Genomic DNA, 17548 nt, shown 5'->3' with positions numbered 1-17548 from the left:
CCAGCTGATGCTATTACCCTGGCCTGTGAATGATTATTTTGTCTTTATAACCTTTTTATTGAAGGAGAGATTCTATGTTTTAGGTTTACAGTTGAAATTAACCTCAATAAATCATTCTGGTTCTAGGGCCAAGCAACTCCCCTTTCAACTAGACTGGCTTTTTTTGTATTCATTTATTCCACAGACATTTTCGAGTATACTGTACTAGCTTCTTGGTATTAGTAGTATTGATCCTTAAGTTCTATGTTCAGTATAAGATACTCTTTAATTATTTTTCTGTTTCACTCTTAAGGTCCAGAACAGAAGTATGTACATGTTAGAGAGTTACAGCTGACATTGGGTGGGAGAGAATAAAGGGTTTACAAGTACTGACCTTCAAAATTGCATAACATGACCCAGGGTTTGGGATTTTATTTTTCTTTTTGAGATTATCTTCCCTCCCCCCATTTGTACTTAACATTTTTTAAAAAAACAAACAAAATTGCACTTGAGCTTTCTTTATCACTATTTTATCTGACTTATTAGGGAGTACTCTGGATAGGCTGTAAAAAAGGAGAAGGATGTACTCCTTTGGAGCTTCAGAAACTTTAGGGTTTTTTATTTACTTATCCCACATACTAACCATAAGACCTTGGGGTATGATGTCACCAGGCTTTCTGTTACCTGTAATCTGAGGAGAGTGGACGAGATGGGTGGTAATAGAGTCAGTGGAGGGATGATACCAGTGACAAGAGGAAGTCAGAGTGAGTAACCTGGGCACCATACCTTATTTCAAACAGATCTGTCCTAGTTTTACATGTTTTGTGTTACTAGAATTTTTGCTAAGAGTTTTTTGGGAGAAAAAAAGGCTTCCAGAGCTCAAAGCTTTGTCTGGGGCAGCAGGCAGGATAGAAAGCCAGCCAGCTATCAGAGGGCAGATAGATGACTTGTATTCATATTCTAGCTGGGGTGACCTGTTGACCTTAGATGAGGCATCTTACCTTCCTGAGCCTCCTATTTTTCATCCCTGGAATGATTATCATAATAACCATCCTGCCTAACTGATGGGGTTTTTCTGTGCTTCAGGTGAGGTCTTAAGATGTAAGTCGTCTAACAAGCAGTTCAAATGCACACACATATAGTTAGTAATACTCTGCTGTGTAGGCTGTATTGTATCACAATAGAATTACTGAAAAGAATTACGGTAGGGAATTTAGACATCTTTTTAAAAATTTTTTCCCCAAACTTTAAACTTTTTATTTTCTATTGGGGTATATAGCCAATTAACAGTATTGTGGTGGTTTCAGGTGAACTGTGAAGAGACTCAGCCATACACATACAGATATCCATTCTCTCCCAAACCCCCTTCCCATCCAGGCTAGCACGTATCACTGAGCAGGCTTCCGTGTATACAATAGTGAACATCTTCTTTTCCAGGAAATACCAAATTACTTAAAAGTTTCTGACATTTACAAAGTAATGGTGATTGAATGGTGAATAATCTAAAATGCAAATCCTGAGTTCCTTCTAGAGTTTAGGAGGAGAAAACAATGCAAGTTTTCTGTTCTCCTGTGGACTAGATAGGATTTCAGTGATAAATGTATAATAGTTCTTATTTACCTTGAACTTAATATTTTATATTTTAAGGCTTTAGATCTTCTGTTACTACTTTTAATAGAATTACTCCTTGATTGCTTCTCTGTCTTAATTTAATTGATAAGATTCTTTAAGACAAAAATGGATTCCTTGGAATTCTTAAGATACTATCTTGCAATAGAGTGCAGTGCATGGTATAAGCCTTTCTTGTTGAAACATTATAATGAATTTAGCACTTTTTGTTTTTACAGAAAGTGAACACCTAACTGCCTGATCTGCCCCTGCCTTAATATTAATGTCTGAGGAAGTCTGATTTTAAGCCTGAGACATTTAGTATTTTTAAGAATAGCATTTTCATTAATTTTCAACATTGTCATTAGATCAACAGTATTAGCCTTTATAAGACTGTGCCCCATTTTGAAAATATAAGTCTGCCTTTCAGCAATGTCAGTTGAGGTTTCAAGAAATTGTATCCTGTGTGCCTTAAAACAACATCCATGAATCTCAAAATGATTATGTTCAGTGAAAAAAAAAATCGAATATACACGAAATACACGAAAAAGATTGTATGTTTAAAAATTCCACTTAAAATTCTGGAAAATACTGCTTAAGCTATAATGGCAGAAAACATACCCGTGGTTGCCTGGGGACAGAAGTGAGTGCTCAAGGAATTGATCACACGGGACAGGAGCGAGCTTCTGGAGTAATAAGTGTCGTCTTGATTTTGTGATGGAGTATATATATGACATACCTTACTCAGTTATTCAGTTTATTATTTGTATTATAAGCAGTAAGGAAATCTATGACTAGTAAATCTATTACTGGTAAAGAAAATACTAAAACCACCTGTCTTTGGGAAAAGAGAATGTCAGTAATTTACCTTTTCAGACTTTTTTCCTACTCCTTTTTGGTGTTTATAGTGACATTAGTGGTGGTTTTTATAGGAGTTCTCATTTAGTATAATGTGAAGTAGAATAGTGAGACTGGGACTTGAACTATGATCTGACTTTACTTCACTTGTTTCCCTCACGTGGAATCCTTATTGTGGAATTATCAATCTAAAATTATCTTAACCTTAAGAAAATTACATGCCATGATCACTTGTTTATTTCTTTTCCTTTAGACTGCCTTTTGGGTGAACTAGAAGAAGAGTACTGATGACTAAAAATTATCAGGAATTTGTTACATTTTTTGGTTTTACATTACATAAAATAAGATTAAAATATTTTAAATCCTTTTGTTACAGCTTTCGGAAACAAAAGTCTTCACTTCCTCATCTGTTCCAGCAGAGAATCATGTCACACCTGGGCAAAGGTAAATACTTTCCCCCACCTTTTTAAATTCAGAGAAGAATTAAAATTTCTTGCTGTAGGAGAGTGGTTTTCTTCCTCAGATCTCTTTATTTTTTACCCTTTTCTTGAATCTGTTTCTGTTTTTCTCTTTTGTAAGACTTTTGTTTTATCCTTATCTGGTGAGCTCACAGAGCCTCCATCATTTCCTAATTTGTTGTGTCTGCTGATGAATTAAAATAGCAGTTATGGGCTTCCCAGGTGGCTCAAACAATAAAGAATTGCCTGCCACTGCAGGAGACATGAGTTCAACCCTGGGTTGGGAAGATCCCCTGGATTAGGAGGTGGCAACCCACTCCAGTATTCTTGCCTGGAAAATGGACAATGTCCTCCATGGACAGAGGAGCCTGGCGGGCTACAGTCCAGGGAGGTTTCAGAGAGTCAACATGACTGAGCATGTGCTCACACACATGGCAGCAATAATGTTAAATCTAACAATTTGTTTTTTACTTTCCTAAACATTTTTTTGACAGATAAACACAACAAATCTCTTTTGGTTCTTCATGTAATGCCGTTTAGTTAGATCTTGAAAAAAGTGAAAAGTGAAAGTGAAGTCGCTCAGTCATGTCCGACTCTTTGTGACCCCGTGGACTGTAGCCTACCAGGCTCCTCCGTCCATGGGATTCTCCAGGCAAGAATACTGGAGTGGGTTACCATTTCCTTCTCCAGGAGAGCTTCCCAACCCAGGGATCGAGCCTGGGTCTCCTGCATTGGAGGCAGATGCTTTAACCTCTGAGCCACCAGGGAAGCCCCTAGTTAGATCTTAGGATAGTACAAAGTTCTCATTTTGTATGGGTTCTAGTAGTTTTAATCTACTAATTTCATAGATTACAGACAAGGAGGAGCTTTTGGGATAGTAGAAACATTGTTAGAATGTGTGCAGAATTGAATTATTGAAAAGTATTTTTTTACAGTCTCAGGTTTACAGTAATTCCAAAAACCTTTGATTATGGTTTCAAAAAGTAGTGATCTAGAAGGATGAGAGCCTTGATATATATGATACCTGAGCATTGAAGGCAATTTTGAACCTAATATGCTCAGTCTCTTGCTAAATGAGGTGGTGATAAGACTTCATTACAGGGAAATAAAAATCAAAGGTTGTGTCTTGGAATATATTATTGTGTGACTTGCTCAGAATTTTTCCTTAAATGGATGTATCTTCTTCATTGTATTTAGTATTTGATGAATTGCATGTCATCATTTTCTTTTTCTTTTTCATCATTTTCATTTAAAAAGTGGACCTTTTAAGGATTATTTTTCAGACAGTAGTGCTGCAGTGCTCTTCATTTATATATATATTTCATCAATTGTTTGGAATAGAACTTCTGGTTTTTGTAGTTATGGAACTTTCAGATGGGTCATATGTAATATAACTACCATGGATTTGTATCCCTGGAATTAGGTTATCATAAGCTGGAACATTCCTTGGGGTCCATAATACTAGATCCCATAACTGTTTCTCAGTTACGGGGACATGAGAGCGGGTAGTGCGTAAGGAGAGGAACTCAAGCCTAGGAACTTGGCTGTATATCACGAGTGAGTTTTTAATTATTTGAGCTTCCAGAATCTGCCTCATTGGCATGGTGAGTTTCCGTTAGGAGAACTGCTTGGGAACTGCCCTTTAAAAGGATTTAATGGAGCAGATTACCATCTTAGGTCTTTCTGTGGAGAAATTAGTAGCTCATTCTCATGTCAAGAAATACATTATCTGAAAGATCATTTCTTCCTCATGCTTTCAGGTTTTAAGGCCATGATTCTAAACTTGGAATCTCAGTCTTTCTAGGGACATTATAAGAAGTCTAATTAATAGAGTATTTGTTAATATATTGTGCATTTTTTCCCTAAATATTTAAGAGAGAAATTTTGAGATTTATATAAACCTAAATATATCATGGGATAGAACACAAAACTTACAGGAATATTTATGGTAAATGTCAAAACTGCTTGAGTGGTCTAGCATGGCTTTGGTCCTCATTCCTCAAAAATATGGATTTACTTTCCTTTGGGAAAGTTTAAGAGAGACTTGTTTTAAGTAATGAAGAGGGCCAAATATTCTAAAGGAAACAAGCCAAGAAAACTGTTGAAGTGTACTCAGTTGCTCCAGATTTTCTAATCAGTTGTCACTGTGCCATTTCTGTGGAAACATCTCAATGCACCTTTCTTTTCTCTTCTCTGCAAAGCTCTATTTGGGTCTTGGTGGCTTGGTGTGCTTTCTTGGTAGGGTAGGCATGTGGGGGGATGATTGATACTCTCCTTTTGCTGCTCTTAAACTCCAGTATCCAAAGATTTTCCTCCCTGGGATTATTTTTAGCATGAACTTATTTATAGTGATTCATTTCTCAAGTTTATTTTTTGGTAAGATTTGCTTCTGACTCATTGTTTCATTTGCTTTTTGTCTGCTTAGTGTTGATCTGGTAGCCTTGCTCCAGAAGCCTGTTCCTCCCAGTCAAGCCCCAGAAGTCAACTCCTTTGAAGCTTCCCAACAGCAGAGCTTTGGCCAAGCCCTTGTCTTCACGAACTCTCAGCACAACAATCAGATGGCACCAGGGACTGGCGGCTCCGCTGCTGTCAACTCCTATCCACCTCAGAGTTTGGTAACTCGTTTTTCTCACAGTATGAGATTTTAAGGAATGGTCCTGTGAACAAATGTATTCTTAAAAGGCACTTGCCTTATCATTATTTTTTGCATATAAAAATCTCTATACTAGATCCCAGTCCAGAAAACAATGATGTCATAATTTCCAAGCACATATCTGACAGTTCTGTGTGGAATTCAACCACTGAGTTTTCTGGATGACGATAAAAAGTACTTCTTTATGATTAGTTGAATTATGAATTAGTTCAGTCATAATCAACTTAGGGATCCTTCTAGTAAGAAGGATGATTTTTTTCCTTGGGTTTGTTTCAGAGTCTGTCTCTATACTTAAGATGTTAAATTTTCATTTGTTTTCCAGTTTACTTAAATGCTAATGTTTGTCAGTATTGCTTTGCTAATCTGCAAAAACAGTTATTTCTAGATCTGCCTAGGTTCTTAAATTTTTAGCATTTTGGTTTTGTTATTCCAAACAGTTGCATAGTAGAGGCCCTTAAAAATTGGATATGTTTTTATTGAAACAGTGTCATCTGCTGCTGCATATATGACTTTGGCTTCTGTAACAGTTTAGCTCCTGGGTCTTCACTAGTGATCCAGGGGTTAAGCCTCTGTGCTTCCAGTGCAGGGGTGAAAGTTCAGGGAACTAAGATACCTCATACTTTGCAGCATAGACAAAAGAAGAGAACTAACTTCCATCAGAGAAAAGCTCAGGAACTGTTAGTGAAGCAAATGAAGATAGGTGATGGGAGTAAAAAGCTTAGAACATAGAATATGAAAGAATGTAGCTGCAGAATGGTAAACTCAGGTCTCCGTCTCAGTGTGGGCTGTTCTGAGGTGCAAGACTAGAGGCTGAAAGGACTATAGACACAAATCCACAGCTTTCACTAGTGATAATACTTTTGTTCTTCTTTGTTGTGTTTAGTCTGAAATCTACAGTTGAAAAATGGAATTTCTTAAGAATATGATCTATGATAATCACCCCCCCCCCCACCTGGATTCAAAATTCTTTGCTGTTCCCTAAAAATTGGGAGACTTGAATATGAGAACTTCTCATTGTCATCTTCTCCTCTGCATAGTCATGTCATGGCAAGTATAACTAGCTTGGGAACTTGGCATTTGTAGTGTCATTGTTGATAGCTTTTGAGAGGGTGTCACTTCTTGAAGATGGACAGATCCAAGGCAGACTGTTTTGAGAGGGCCCATTAATACCCCTGAGTTTGATTGAACCATCCAGTTCCTTTCCTCCATCTGCCAGTGGTACACTGATATGATGTCCTTGCTGACTTGCTGGAATCATAGTCAGGCCACTTGAGAATGTAGACAGGACATTAGGGTTTTTATTTTAACAGCATCCTTCAGGCATGTTCCTTTTTGTCGTGAACAACATCTTGAGAAACCAGAGTACAAATTGTTTGTTTAGCATGTGAGAACAGTGATTCTCAGCCCTACTATACTTTTATTATCATTGGGAAACTTCAGTTATAATAACTAAATATGCCAGATAACAATAGTAATAAGATTAAGCCAGATTCTACACAAGACGGGTCAGGATCTTTGGCATTGGGCGTTGAGCATTTGTATGTATTTATGTGAATGCATGTGCACAAGTGTACCCGTAGGCACATTTGTAAACTGTCCCCTTTGATTGAAATGTGTAGGTGGAATTAAAACCCTGTGTTAATAGGTATTACCTAAAGCAAGGTGTTAGTCATTGATGCAGTGATGTCATCGTGTTGTGAAACACACAGAAAGTGCGATACAACTAAATTAGCTGATGCAGGATAGAGATTGGATAAGAGAAGAAGATGCCTTTCTTTGAGCTTGAGCTGGGTTTTGATGCATTTATAAGCGACATAAGAGTGGTGTAGTGGGTGGCATGAGCCCAGAGTCAGGAGCAGTGTTAAGTAATGTTATCACGGCTGTTTTAATAGAAGCAGGTTCTGTGTTTGAAGTGCAGTAATTGCCTATAGCCTGAAGTTTTTTGCTCACATTGGAGAATTTGGGTATCTTTAAAACAACTGGGACAGATAGTCCATGGCTTTGGAAATTGCTACCAGAAATAATTGATTCAGCTTTCTAGATCAGGCCTCTTGATGGAATGTAGATCATTTCTATTTTTAACCTTTATGGTGGTTGTGGAGTTATGTTTTGACTTAATCTTTTCAGTGATTGAATGACATTGATAGGTAAAAATGCACTTGATCTGCCACTCTCATGTTGGCTCGTCATTTGCTCAGGAAGTGTATTTGGTGTCTCCGTCATCAGAACACTGTGAAATAAGCACAGCACTGTCCAGGGCGTCTGCTCAGCACACACGTGCTGCTGCTGCTGCTGCTGAGTCACGTCGATTGTGTCCAACTCTGTGTGACCCCGAGACGGCAGCCCAGCTGGCTGCATATCTCTGTGTAATTCAGTGTCTGATTCTGGAATACTGACTGTTAAGTACTGTGATGTGTCTTTAACCTTTCAGGATGATCTGATGGCTGATCTCTCTGTGACTAACCCTAGTAAAAACTTGGCAAAGTTAAAGATGACTACCATTCCACACATTTAGAAAATATTGTATTTTGTTTTTCAACCTTGTCATTGTCATTTGATCAGTGATATTTCTGTCTACTTTAAAAAAAGTAATGTTGTGTTTGTAAGCTTAAATGATACCACTTTTTGAATAAAAGTCAATTTCTTAAAATCTAGGGAAACTATTCTTCTTCCCTCGAAGCTCTTGTATCAGAAGCAGGAAGGATTCTTAGATTTATTTAGTCATATCTTGTTGCTTGGTAATATTTTTGTGTAGTATTTATTCAGATGAATCTAATTCAGAATGTTCTAGGCTATAATTTTTAAAATCCTTGTGAAAATACAAGGGCATGTAGAAATTCTGTATTGCTGAGGATTTTTGTTTTTCTTTCCCTTTAAAGTCATCCGTCCTTGGTTCAGGATTTGGAGAGCTTGCCCCTTCAAAAATGGCGAACATTACCAGCTCCCAGATTTTGGACCAGTTGAAAGCTCCGAGTTTGGGCCAGTTTACCACCACCTCAAGTTCACAGCAAAATAGTACGAGTTCTCCCACAACCACTTCTTCTTGGGACCTCAAGCCTCCAGCCTCCCAGTCCTCAGTCCTTAGTCATTTTGGTAAGTGTGCATTTTCTACGGTGGTTTGCCCCTAGTGAGGACATGCCAAACGCTGGGAGAGTAGGCTGACTCTTGGACACTAATGTGGATTTGACTGGGCATATTTCTTTCTTTCTTTTTTTTTAATTTATTTTTTTATTGAAGGATAATTGCTTTACAGAATTTTGTTGTTTTCTGTCAAACCTCAGCATGAATCAGCCATAGGTATACAAATATCCCCTCCCTCTTGAACCTCCCCCCCATCCCCTCCCCAACCCACCCTCTAGGGTGATACAGAGCCCCTGTTTGAGTTTCCTGAGCCACACAGCAAATTCCCATTGGCTCTCTATTTTACACATGGTGATGTAAGTTTCCATGTTACTCTTTCCATATGTCTCACCCTCTCCTCCCGTCTCCCCATATCCATAAGTCTATTCTCTATGTTTGTTTCTCCATTGCTGCCCTATAAATAACTTCTTCCGTACCATTTTTCTAGATTCCGTATATAAGTGTTAGAATATGATATTTATCTTTCTGGCTCACTTCACTCTGTGTAATAGATTCTAGGTTCATCCACCTCAACAGAACTGACTCATATGTGTTCCTTTTTATGGCTAAGTAATATTCCATTGTGCATATGTACCACAACTACTTTATCCATTCATCTGTTGATGGACATCTAGGTTGCTTCCATGTCCTAGCTATTGTAAATAGTGCTGCGGTGAACAATGGGATACATGTGTGTCTTTCAGTTTTGGTTTCCTCAGGGTATAATGCCTAGGAGTGGGATTGCTGGGTATATGGTGGTTTTATTCCTAGTTTTTTTAAGGAATCTCCGTAAGTCTTCCATAATGGCTCTATCCATTTACATTCCCACCAACAGTGCAAGAGTGTTTGTTCCCTTTTCTCCATATCTTCTTCAGCATTTATTGTTTGTAGAATTTTGCTGATGGCCATTCTGACCGGTGTGAGGTGATATCTCATTGTGGTTTTGATTTGCATTTCTCTAATAATGAGCAATGTTGAGCCTCTTTACATGCGTTTGTTAGCCATCTGTATGTCTTCTTTGGAGAAATGTCTGTTTAAGTCTTTTTCCCCCTTTTTGATTGGGTTGTTTGTTTCTCTGGCATTGAGTTATATGAGCTGCTTGTATATTTTAGAAATTAATCCCTTGTCAGTTGTTTCATTTGCTATTATTTTCTCCCATTCTGAGAGTTGTCTTTTCACCTTGCTTATAGTTTCCTTTGCTGTGCAAAAGCTTTTAAGTTTAATCAGGTCCCACTTGTTTACTTTTGTTTTTATTTCCGTTACTCTAGAAGATGGGTCATAGAGGATCTTGCTTTGATTTATGTCATCAAGTGTTCTGCCTATGTTTTCCTCTAAGAGTTTTATAGTTTCTGGTCTTACATTTAGGTCTTTAATTCATTTTGAGTTTATCTTTGTGTATGGTGTTAGGAGGTGTTCTAATTTCATTCTTTTACATGTAGCTGTCCAGTTTTCCCAGCGCCATTTATTGAAGAGGCCGTCTTTGCCCCATTGTATATTCTTGCCTCCTTTGTCAAAAATAAGGTATCCGTAGGGGCATGGGTTTATGGGGCTTTCTATCTTGTTCCATTGATCTATATTTCTGTGTTTGTGCCAGTACCATACTGTCTTGATGACTGTAGCTTGTAGTATAACCTGAAGTAAGGAAGGTTGATTCCTCCAGCTCCATTCTTCTTTCTCAAGACTGCTTTGGCTATTTGGGGTCTTTTGTGTTTCCATATGATTGTGAAATTTTTTGTTGTAGTTCTGTGAAAAATGCTTTTGGTAGTTAGGGGTCACATTGAATCTGTAGATTACATTTGGTAGTATAGTCATTTTCATAATATTGATTCTTTCTACCCAGAAACATGGATTATCTATCCATCTGTTTATGTCAAATTTGATTTCTTTCATTAGTGTCTTATGATTTTCTGTGTACAGTCCTTTTGTCTCCTTAGGTAAGTTTATTCCTAGATACTTTTTTATTTTTGTTACAGTGGTGAATATGACTGACTCTTTACTTTCTCTGATTTTTCACTGTTAGTCTATAGAAACGCAAGTGATTTCTGTGTATTGGCTTTGTGTCCTGCAACTTTGCTAAATTCACTGATTAGCTCTAGTAATTTTCTGATACTGTCTTTAGGGTTTTTTATGTACAGTATCATGTCATCTGCAAACAGTGAGTGTTCTGCCTTTGTTTTCCTCTAAGAGTTTTATAGTTTCTGGTCTTACATTTAGGTCTTTAATCCATTTTACTTATTTTCCGATCTGGATTCCTTTTATTTCTTTTTCTTCTCTGATTGCTCTAGCTAGGACTTCCAGAACTGTCTAATAATAGTGGTGAAAGTGAACAACCTTGTCTTATTCCTGATCTTAGGGGGAATGCTTTCAGTTTTTCTCCATTGAAAATAATCTTTGCTGTAGGTTTATCGTATATGGCCTTTACTGTGTTGAGGTAGGTTCCTTCTATGCCCATTTTTTTAAGAGTTTTTATCATAAATGGGGGGCTGGATTTTATCAAAGGCTTTTTCTGCATCTGTAGAGATTAGCATATGGTGTTTATCTTTCAGTATCACATTGATTGATTTGCATATATTGAAGAATCCTTGCATTCCTGGAATAAACCCAACTTGATCATGGTGTAAGAGCTTTTTGATGTGATGTGATGTGATGAAACTATCCTCAGTTCTTTTCATTCTTTTTACTTTATTCTGTGCTTCAGAAGTTATCGCCACCATTTTATCTTCCACCTCACTGATTGATTCTTCTGCTTCAGATATTCTGCTGTTGATTGCTTCTAGAGTATTTTTAATTTCAGTAATTGTGTTGTTTATCTCTGCATGTTTGTTCTTTAGTTCTTCTAGGTCTTTGTTAATTGACTCTTACATTTCTCCCCGTTTTGTTTTCAAGGACTTTGACCATCTTCACTGTCATTACTCTGATTCTTTTTCGGGTGGTTTGCTTGTTTCCTCCTCATTTATTTGGACTTCTGTGTTTCTAGTTTGTTCCTTCATTTGTGTGGTATTTCTCTGCCTTTTCATTATTTTTTTTTTAACTTACTGTATTTGAGGTCTCATTTTCCCAGGCTTGAATGTTGAATTCTTTCTTCCCTTTGGTTTCTGCCCTCCGAAGGTTGGTCCAATGGTTTGTGTAAGCTTTGTATAGGGTGAGATTTGTGCTGAGTTTTTGTTTGTTTGTTTTTCGTCTGATGGGCAAGGCTGAGTGAGGTGGTAACCCTGTCTGCTGATGATTGGGTTTGTATTTTTGTTTTGTTTGTTGTTTAGATGAAGCGTCCTGCACAGGGTGCTTCTGGTGGTTGGGTGATGCCAGGTCTTATATTCAAGTGGTTTCCTTTGTGAGAGTTCTCACTATTTGATACTCTCTAGCATTACTTTGCCAACAAAGGTCCATCTGGTCAAGGCTATGGTTTTTCCACTGGTCATGTATGGATGTGAGAGTTGGACTGTGAAGAAAGCTGAGCGCCGAAAAATTGATGCTTTTGAACTATGGTGTTGGAGAAGACTCTTGAGAGTCCCTTGGACTGCAAGGAGATCCACCCAGTCCATCCTAAAGGAGATCAGTCCTGGGTGTTCATTGGAAGGACTGATGCTGAAGCTGAAACTCCAGTACTTTGGCCACCTCATGTGAAGACCCTGATGCTGGGAGGGATTGAGGGCAGGAGGAGAAGGGGCCGACAGAGGATGAGATGGATGGATGGCATCACCGACTCGATGGACATGAGTTTGAGTAAACTCCGGGAGTTGGTGTGGACAGGGAGGCGTGCTGCGATTCATGGGGTCGCAAAGAGTCGGACACGACTGAGCGACTGAACTGAACTGAGGGTTAGTTCTCTGGTTGTCTAGGCTCTTGGAGTCAGTGCTCCCACTCCAAAGGCTCAGAGCTTGATCTCTCTCCAAAGACCAGACTAGATCCAATCTACCAAGAGGAATTTCACCCAAAACGAAAGGGCCTTTACTTGAGTTCCAAAAGCCAGTGCACAAGAACACAACGGAGATCTCTGACTCAGCAGAAACTGGGAAGCAGTTACTACCACCACCAAATGCCAAGATAAAGTCCCTCCACCTTTGGGCCACCCTGATAAGTCAGCCAGAGACTACCCCTCTGGTCCTGACCACCCACCGACCCAAACCACAGCCACCCAGCACTCTTAGCCACTACACCCTGCCTGCCAATTCAGAAGCAGGAGACTTTGAGGTAAATGTCAGTGGTTAGTGTTTACGGGTTCTGTCTTGACCAGGCATATTTCTTTTTAGTAGAACTTCAGCAGTTTCTGAATTAAATCATTCAGTTTGGCATTGTATAAATACCTATATTTGTTTGTTCATATTAATAGTAGTAGTAGTCCATACCTTGAACAGATGTGCAAAAGCACGATAGTAGTCAAGCAGATATAAGGAAACAACACTTTGAATAAATACCTAGACAGACTTTTTTTTGAGCTTTATTAGAATAAGAAGGTGGAATGTGGACAATACCTTAAATCATATTCTCTGTCGTGTTCTGATTCTAACGTGTGTGTATCTGCCATGATTTTGTCTAGTCTTAATGTCTGTGGTTTGTATTATAAATGTTTTCTAAGTTAGATGTTTTCTAAGATGTACACTCATAGACTTTGTGACATTAATCCTCCATTTCCCACCAATACACATGCCACAATAGCAGAGGGTTACTTTAACCATAGGGTTGGCTGTCTGGTTTATGTTTAGGGCATACTAAGAGATGTGGAAACACATTTTTCTGCTGAATGAAATGGTATACTGTTACAGAAATACCTGAGACTACGCTAGGTTTGAAGTCTTTTCTACCAAAGCATTTGTTAAAGACTCAATGTCCAAGGTTTTTATTGGGAGACTGGTTACATGGGCACTCTCTACCTAGTATCAACCAAAATTGTAGAATCCCAGAAGGAGAGAGAACATTCAACATAAACCAAATCGTATAAATAATTGAGGTAAAGAGAGTCCCTTTTATCAGTTAGAGCATTGGCATCCTTTGGAACATACCAAAAATTCCATGGTCCCTGACAGAAGCTGATATTTCTAATGTAGTCCTCCTGTGTGTGGACTTTTTTCTGCACATTTAACTACTGAGTGGTATGAGTTTTTAGATCTGAGCATGCTATTCCCATATTCTTTGAAAGTCTGTCTTCTTTATACTTTGCTCTAATATCAAGACGAAAATAGGTTCAACTATGATGGAAATAGATGAAAATAGGTTCAACTATGATGGAAATAGACTAAGACATGGGATGGCAAACCTTTGACTGGATTTGCCACCTATTTGTGGAAGTACAGCTTTATTGGAACACAGCCATTTATTTATGTTTTATCTGTAACTACCTTCAGTCTGCAAAGGCAGAATTGAATAGTTGCTAAGAGCTGCCCTTCAGGGCCTAAGATATTTACTGTCTGGTTCTTTGCAGAAAAAGGTTCTCTGTATGGTAGAGGTAGCACTGCAAATCTGTGGTGGAAAGATGGTTTATTTCTCTTGGGTATCTAGCTGGAAAATGAAGTTGGATCACTAACTCCTACTCTTCAGCAAAGTGCCAAATGAGTGAAATACCTAAACATAGATGATAAATAACAATAACAGAAAAACATAGGAAGATTTTTTTATATTCTGTGTGAGGTAGACCTACCAGTCTGGTTGTGAGAGGAAATACCATAACCAAATGAAAAAGAAGACAAACTATGGGGGAAAAAGTCATATTATAGGCAAAGGGTGAACTTCCTTAATATAAAAAGTATCAAGTCACTCTTTGAACCAGCAACTCTGTTCTAGCAGTTGATCCTGCAGCTGTACGTACACTTGACCAGAATGTCTTACATAGAAATATATTTATTTCAGCATTGCTTTTCATAGCAAGAAATTGGAAAACTTCAAAGTTTATTAATATAATGCTGGTTTTAAAAATCAGAGTTTGTATACAATATCTGACTTTGTAATCATAAAAATGAAGTAGTTCTTCATACATTAATGTGGCACAGTCTCTGAAAACTAAATATCTTTAATATTTTTATTCAAGAAACTGGGTACAATGTCTGCTTCTGAGAACAGGGTGGAAGGGTGATTTTTATTCATATATATTTTTGTATGTTTTGGATTTTGTAGTATCACATATGCTATTGAAATAATAATTTTCAAAAGTTAATATAAAATATGAATACCCATTCTCCACCCCATATGCTTTAGCATAAATTGAATCTCCTCTCTGCATAAGACATTAGCTGCAAACTCATTCAGGTGTCCTTTTCCATTTGTCACAGGCCAGTTGTTAAAATATTATAGACACACACACACAACGTGTTTGGGATTGAGGTAGAAGATGGTTGGGAGAAAGCGGTGGTGACAGCAGCCCTCCACCGTCAGGGATGGCGGACGAGGGAGCTGTGAGCTCATGTGCCTAAATGATTGACTGTTGCCTCCCCCCACCCCCACCCCGCTCCATAGACTTCAAATCTCAGCCTGAACCATCCCCTGTTCTTAGCCAGTTGAGCCAACGGCAGCAGCACCAGACTCAGGCCGTCACTGTTCCTCCTCCTGGGTTGGAGTCCTTTCCTTCCCAGGTGAAGCTCCGAGAGGCAGCACCCAGAGACAGCAGTACCTCCACTGTGAACAAACTCCTGCAGCTTCCCAGCATGACTGTCGAAAACATTGCTGTGTCTGCTCACCAACCACAGCCCAAACACATCAAGCTCCCCAAGTCTCGGCGAATACCTCCAGCTTCTAAGGTGGGTCTTTTATCAGGAAGTCATAGAGCCAGAGGTGGGTGCATTTTAACACTTAGTTCATGGGGTATTTTCAAGTACATAGTCTCTTGATTTATGAGGAATCGGTCGTTTCTGAGTGACTAATGCGTTTGTGCTAAGAGACAGGACTGTCCATTTAAATTACAGATCTCGCTCAGGAAACCTGATGATCTTGTGCATTTAGCTAAGAGAATCTGATGTTCTTCTGTACTTACTTAGCTCTGTTCTGTAGAGGTAGGAGGAGTGGTTCCTTGACCAGGTGATGCTTTCATTAGAGATCCCTCTTCTTCACTCATCCATCACCACAATCCCGTGTCACACCCTCCCCCTCCCCTCCCCCCCAACTCCCACCCGCCATCCTAAGAAGCATTTGGTGGAACTGATCATTCCGTTAACTTTTTAATTTTTCTTGGCTCTGTTCCTTTCTCTTTAAAAAAAAAAATCCTATTTCTTTTTCCTGCCTTTCACTCCTTGTTCTTTAGGCCCTCCTCACAGGGCCCTGGGAACCCAGTGCAGGCCTTTGTGATTGGGAATCTCTCAGTTCCGTTGCTAACATCATGGTTTTGCTTTTACAGATCCCAGCTTCTGCAGTGGAAATGCCTGGATCAGCAGATGTCACAGGATTAAATGTCCAGTTTGGCGCCTTGGAATTTGGATCAGAACCTTCTCTCTCTGAATTTGGATCAGCTGCAAGCAGTGAAAATAGTAGCCAGATTCCCATTAGCTTGTATTCAAAATCTTTAAGGTATGCAGTTTCCCACTTCTCTTTCTAATTTTGATTAAGTCCTTTGCAAAGTGAAACACAGTAGAGCCTAAGAAATCATGTGGTGGAGAAAATAAACCCTATAGTGATGGGTTTGTGTCACCATCACCAGTGGCTAACTCTAGAATGTGTCTTCCACCCCCCTAAAAAGAAGTCCTGTGCCTGTTAGCAGTCATGCCCAGCTTTCCCCCTCACTCTATCCCTTGAAAACCAGTAATCTGTCTCCTGATTTGCCTATTGTGGGATTGCATATAACTAGGAAAATGCAATAAGTGGTCTTTTGTTTCTGACTTCTTTCATTTAGCATAGTGTTTTCAAGGTTCATCCATTTTATAGTATGTGTGCGTTTTGTTTTCCAAATAGTATTTCATTGTGCAGGTACATCACATTTTGTTTATCTACTCATTAGATATTTGGGTTACATCCACTTTTTGACTGTTATAAATCATATTGATGTGAAAATTCAGTTAAGTTTTGTGTGCTTTCATTTGCTTTGGATCTGTACCTGGGAATTGCTGGATCGTTTGGTAACTCTTGTATTTAACCGTTTGAGAATCTGTCAGAATTTTGCCCTAATGGCTGAAATACTTACATTCCTACCAGTAATCTATGAGGGATGCAGTGTCTATACCTCTTTGCTAACACTTATTTTCTTTCAATGGAATATTTTATAAATAGAGGAATCTCCAATTTTAGATTTTATTTTACTACATTTTTTACCTTGAGTCAAAATTTGATATTTGCTTGAGTTCCCTTTCTAAGGACAGACTCAGGACATTTAGATTCCTAAAAGTTTCTTAAGAATTCTTAATTATGTCACCCTGCCTATTAGTTAAACTTGTTGTTCAGTTGCCATGTCATGTCCGACTCAGCAACCCATGGACTGCAGCATGCAAGGCTTCCCTGTCCTTCAGTGTCTCCCAGAGTTTGCTCACATTCATGTCCATTGAGTCAGTGATGCTATCTAACCATCTCATCCTCTACTGCTTCCTTCTTTTGCCTTCAGTCTTTCCCAGCATCAGGGTGTTTTCCAATGAGTCAGCTTTTTGCATTGGGTGGCCAAAATATTGGAGCTTCAGCATCAGTCCAATGGAATATTCAGAGCTGATTTCCTTTAGGATTGAATGAATGGTTTGATCTCCTTGCTGTCCAAGGGACTCTCAATAGTCTTCTCCAACACCACAGTTCAAAACCATCAATTCTTTGGTGCTCAGTCTTCTTTATGGTCCAACTCGCACATCCATACATGACTACTGGAAAAACCACAGCTTTGACTATATGGACCTTTGTTGGCAGTGATATCTCTGCTTTTAATATGCTGTCTCTGTTTTTCATAGCTTTTCTCCCAAGAAGCACACATCTT

At 38.7% G+C, this 17548-nt stretch overlaps 1 protein-coding gene, 1 long non-coding RNA gene and 2 other non-coding genes across 11 annotated transcripts in view; 3 read left to right on the top strand and 1 right to left on the bottom strand.

Moving 5' to 3' along the window:
- Positions 1 to 17548, top strand: part of UBAP2 (ubiquitin associated protein 2) — a 112093-nt gene that overhangs the window by 76630 nt on the left and 17915 nt on the right. For all 8 annotated transcript variants that reach the window (XM_043453453.1, XM_043453458.1, XM_043453457.1 and 5 more), the window contains 5 exons: positions 2822 to 2889; positions 5329 to 5518; positions 8436 to 8649; positions 15124 to 15404; positions 15998 to 16167. In XM_043453453.1, the coding sequence (XP_043309388.1) occupies positions 2822 to 2889; positions 5329 to 5518; positions 8436 to 8649; positions 15124 to 15404; positions 15998 to 16167 (923 nt within the window). The remainder of the gene's footprint in view (positions 1 to 2821; positions 2890 to 5328; positions 5519 to 8435; positions 8650 to 15123; positions 15405 to 15997; positions 16168 to 17548) is intronic.
- Positions 3600 to 3671, bottom strand: TRNAW-CCA. The gene has a single exon. It is a non-coding gene; the product is annotated as a tRNA-Trp (tRNA).
- On the top strand, positions 5639 to 5719 carry LOC122432151. Its single transcript, XR_006266764.1, has one exon. It is a non-coding gene; the product is annotated as a small nucleolar RNA SNORD121A (small nucleolar RNA).
- On the top strand, positions 12428 to 15120 carry LOC122431862. Its single transcript, XR_006266655.1, has 2 exons — positions 12428 to 13856; positions 13888 to 15120. It is a non-coding gene; the product is annotated as an uncharacterized LOC122431862 (long non-coding RNA).

Source organism: Cervus canadensis, chromosome 30 (genome assembly GCF_019320065.1).
Source record: "Cervus canadensis isolate Bull #8, Minnesota chromosome 30, ASM1932006v1, whole genome shotgun sequence".
NCBI lineage: Eukaryota > Metazoa > Chordata > Mammalia > Artiodactyla > Cervidae > Cervus > Cervus canadensis.
This window is presented reverse-complemented; position numbering and strand designations above follow the sequence as displayed.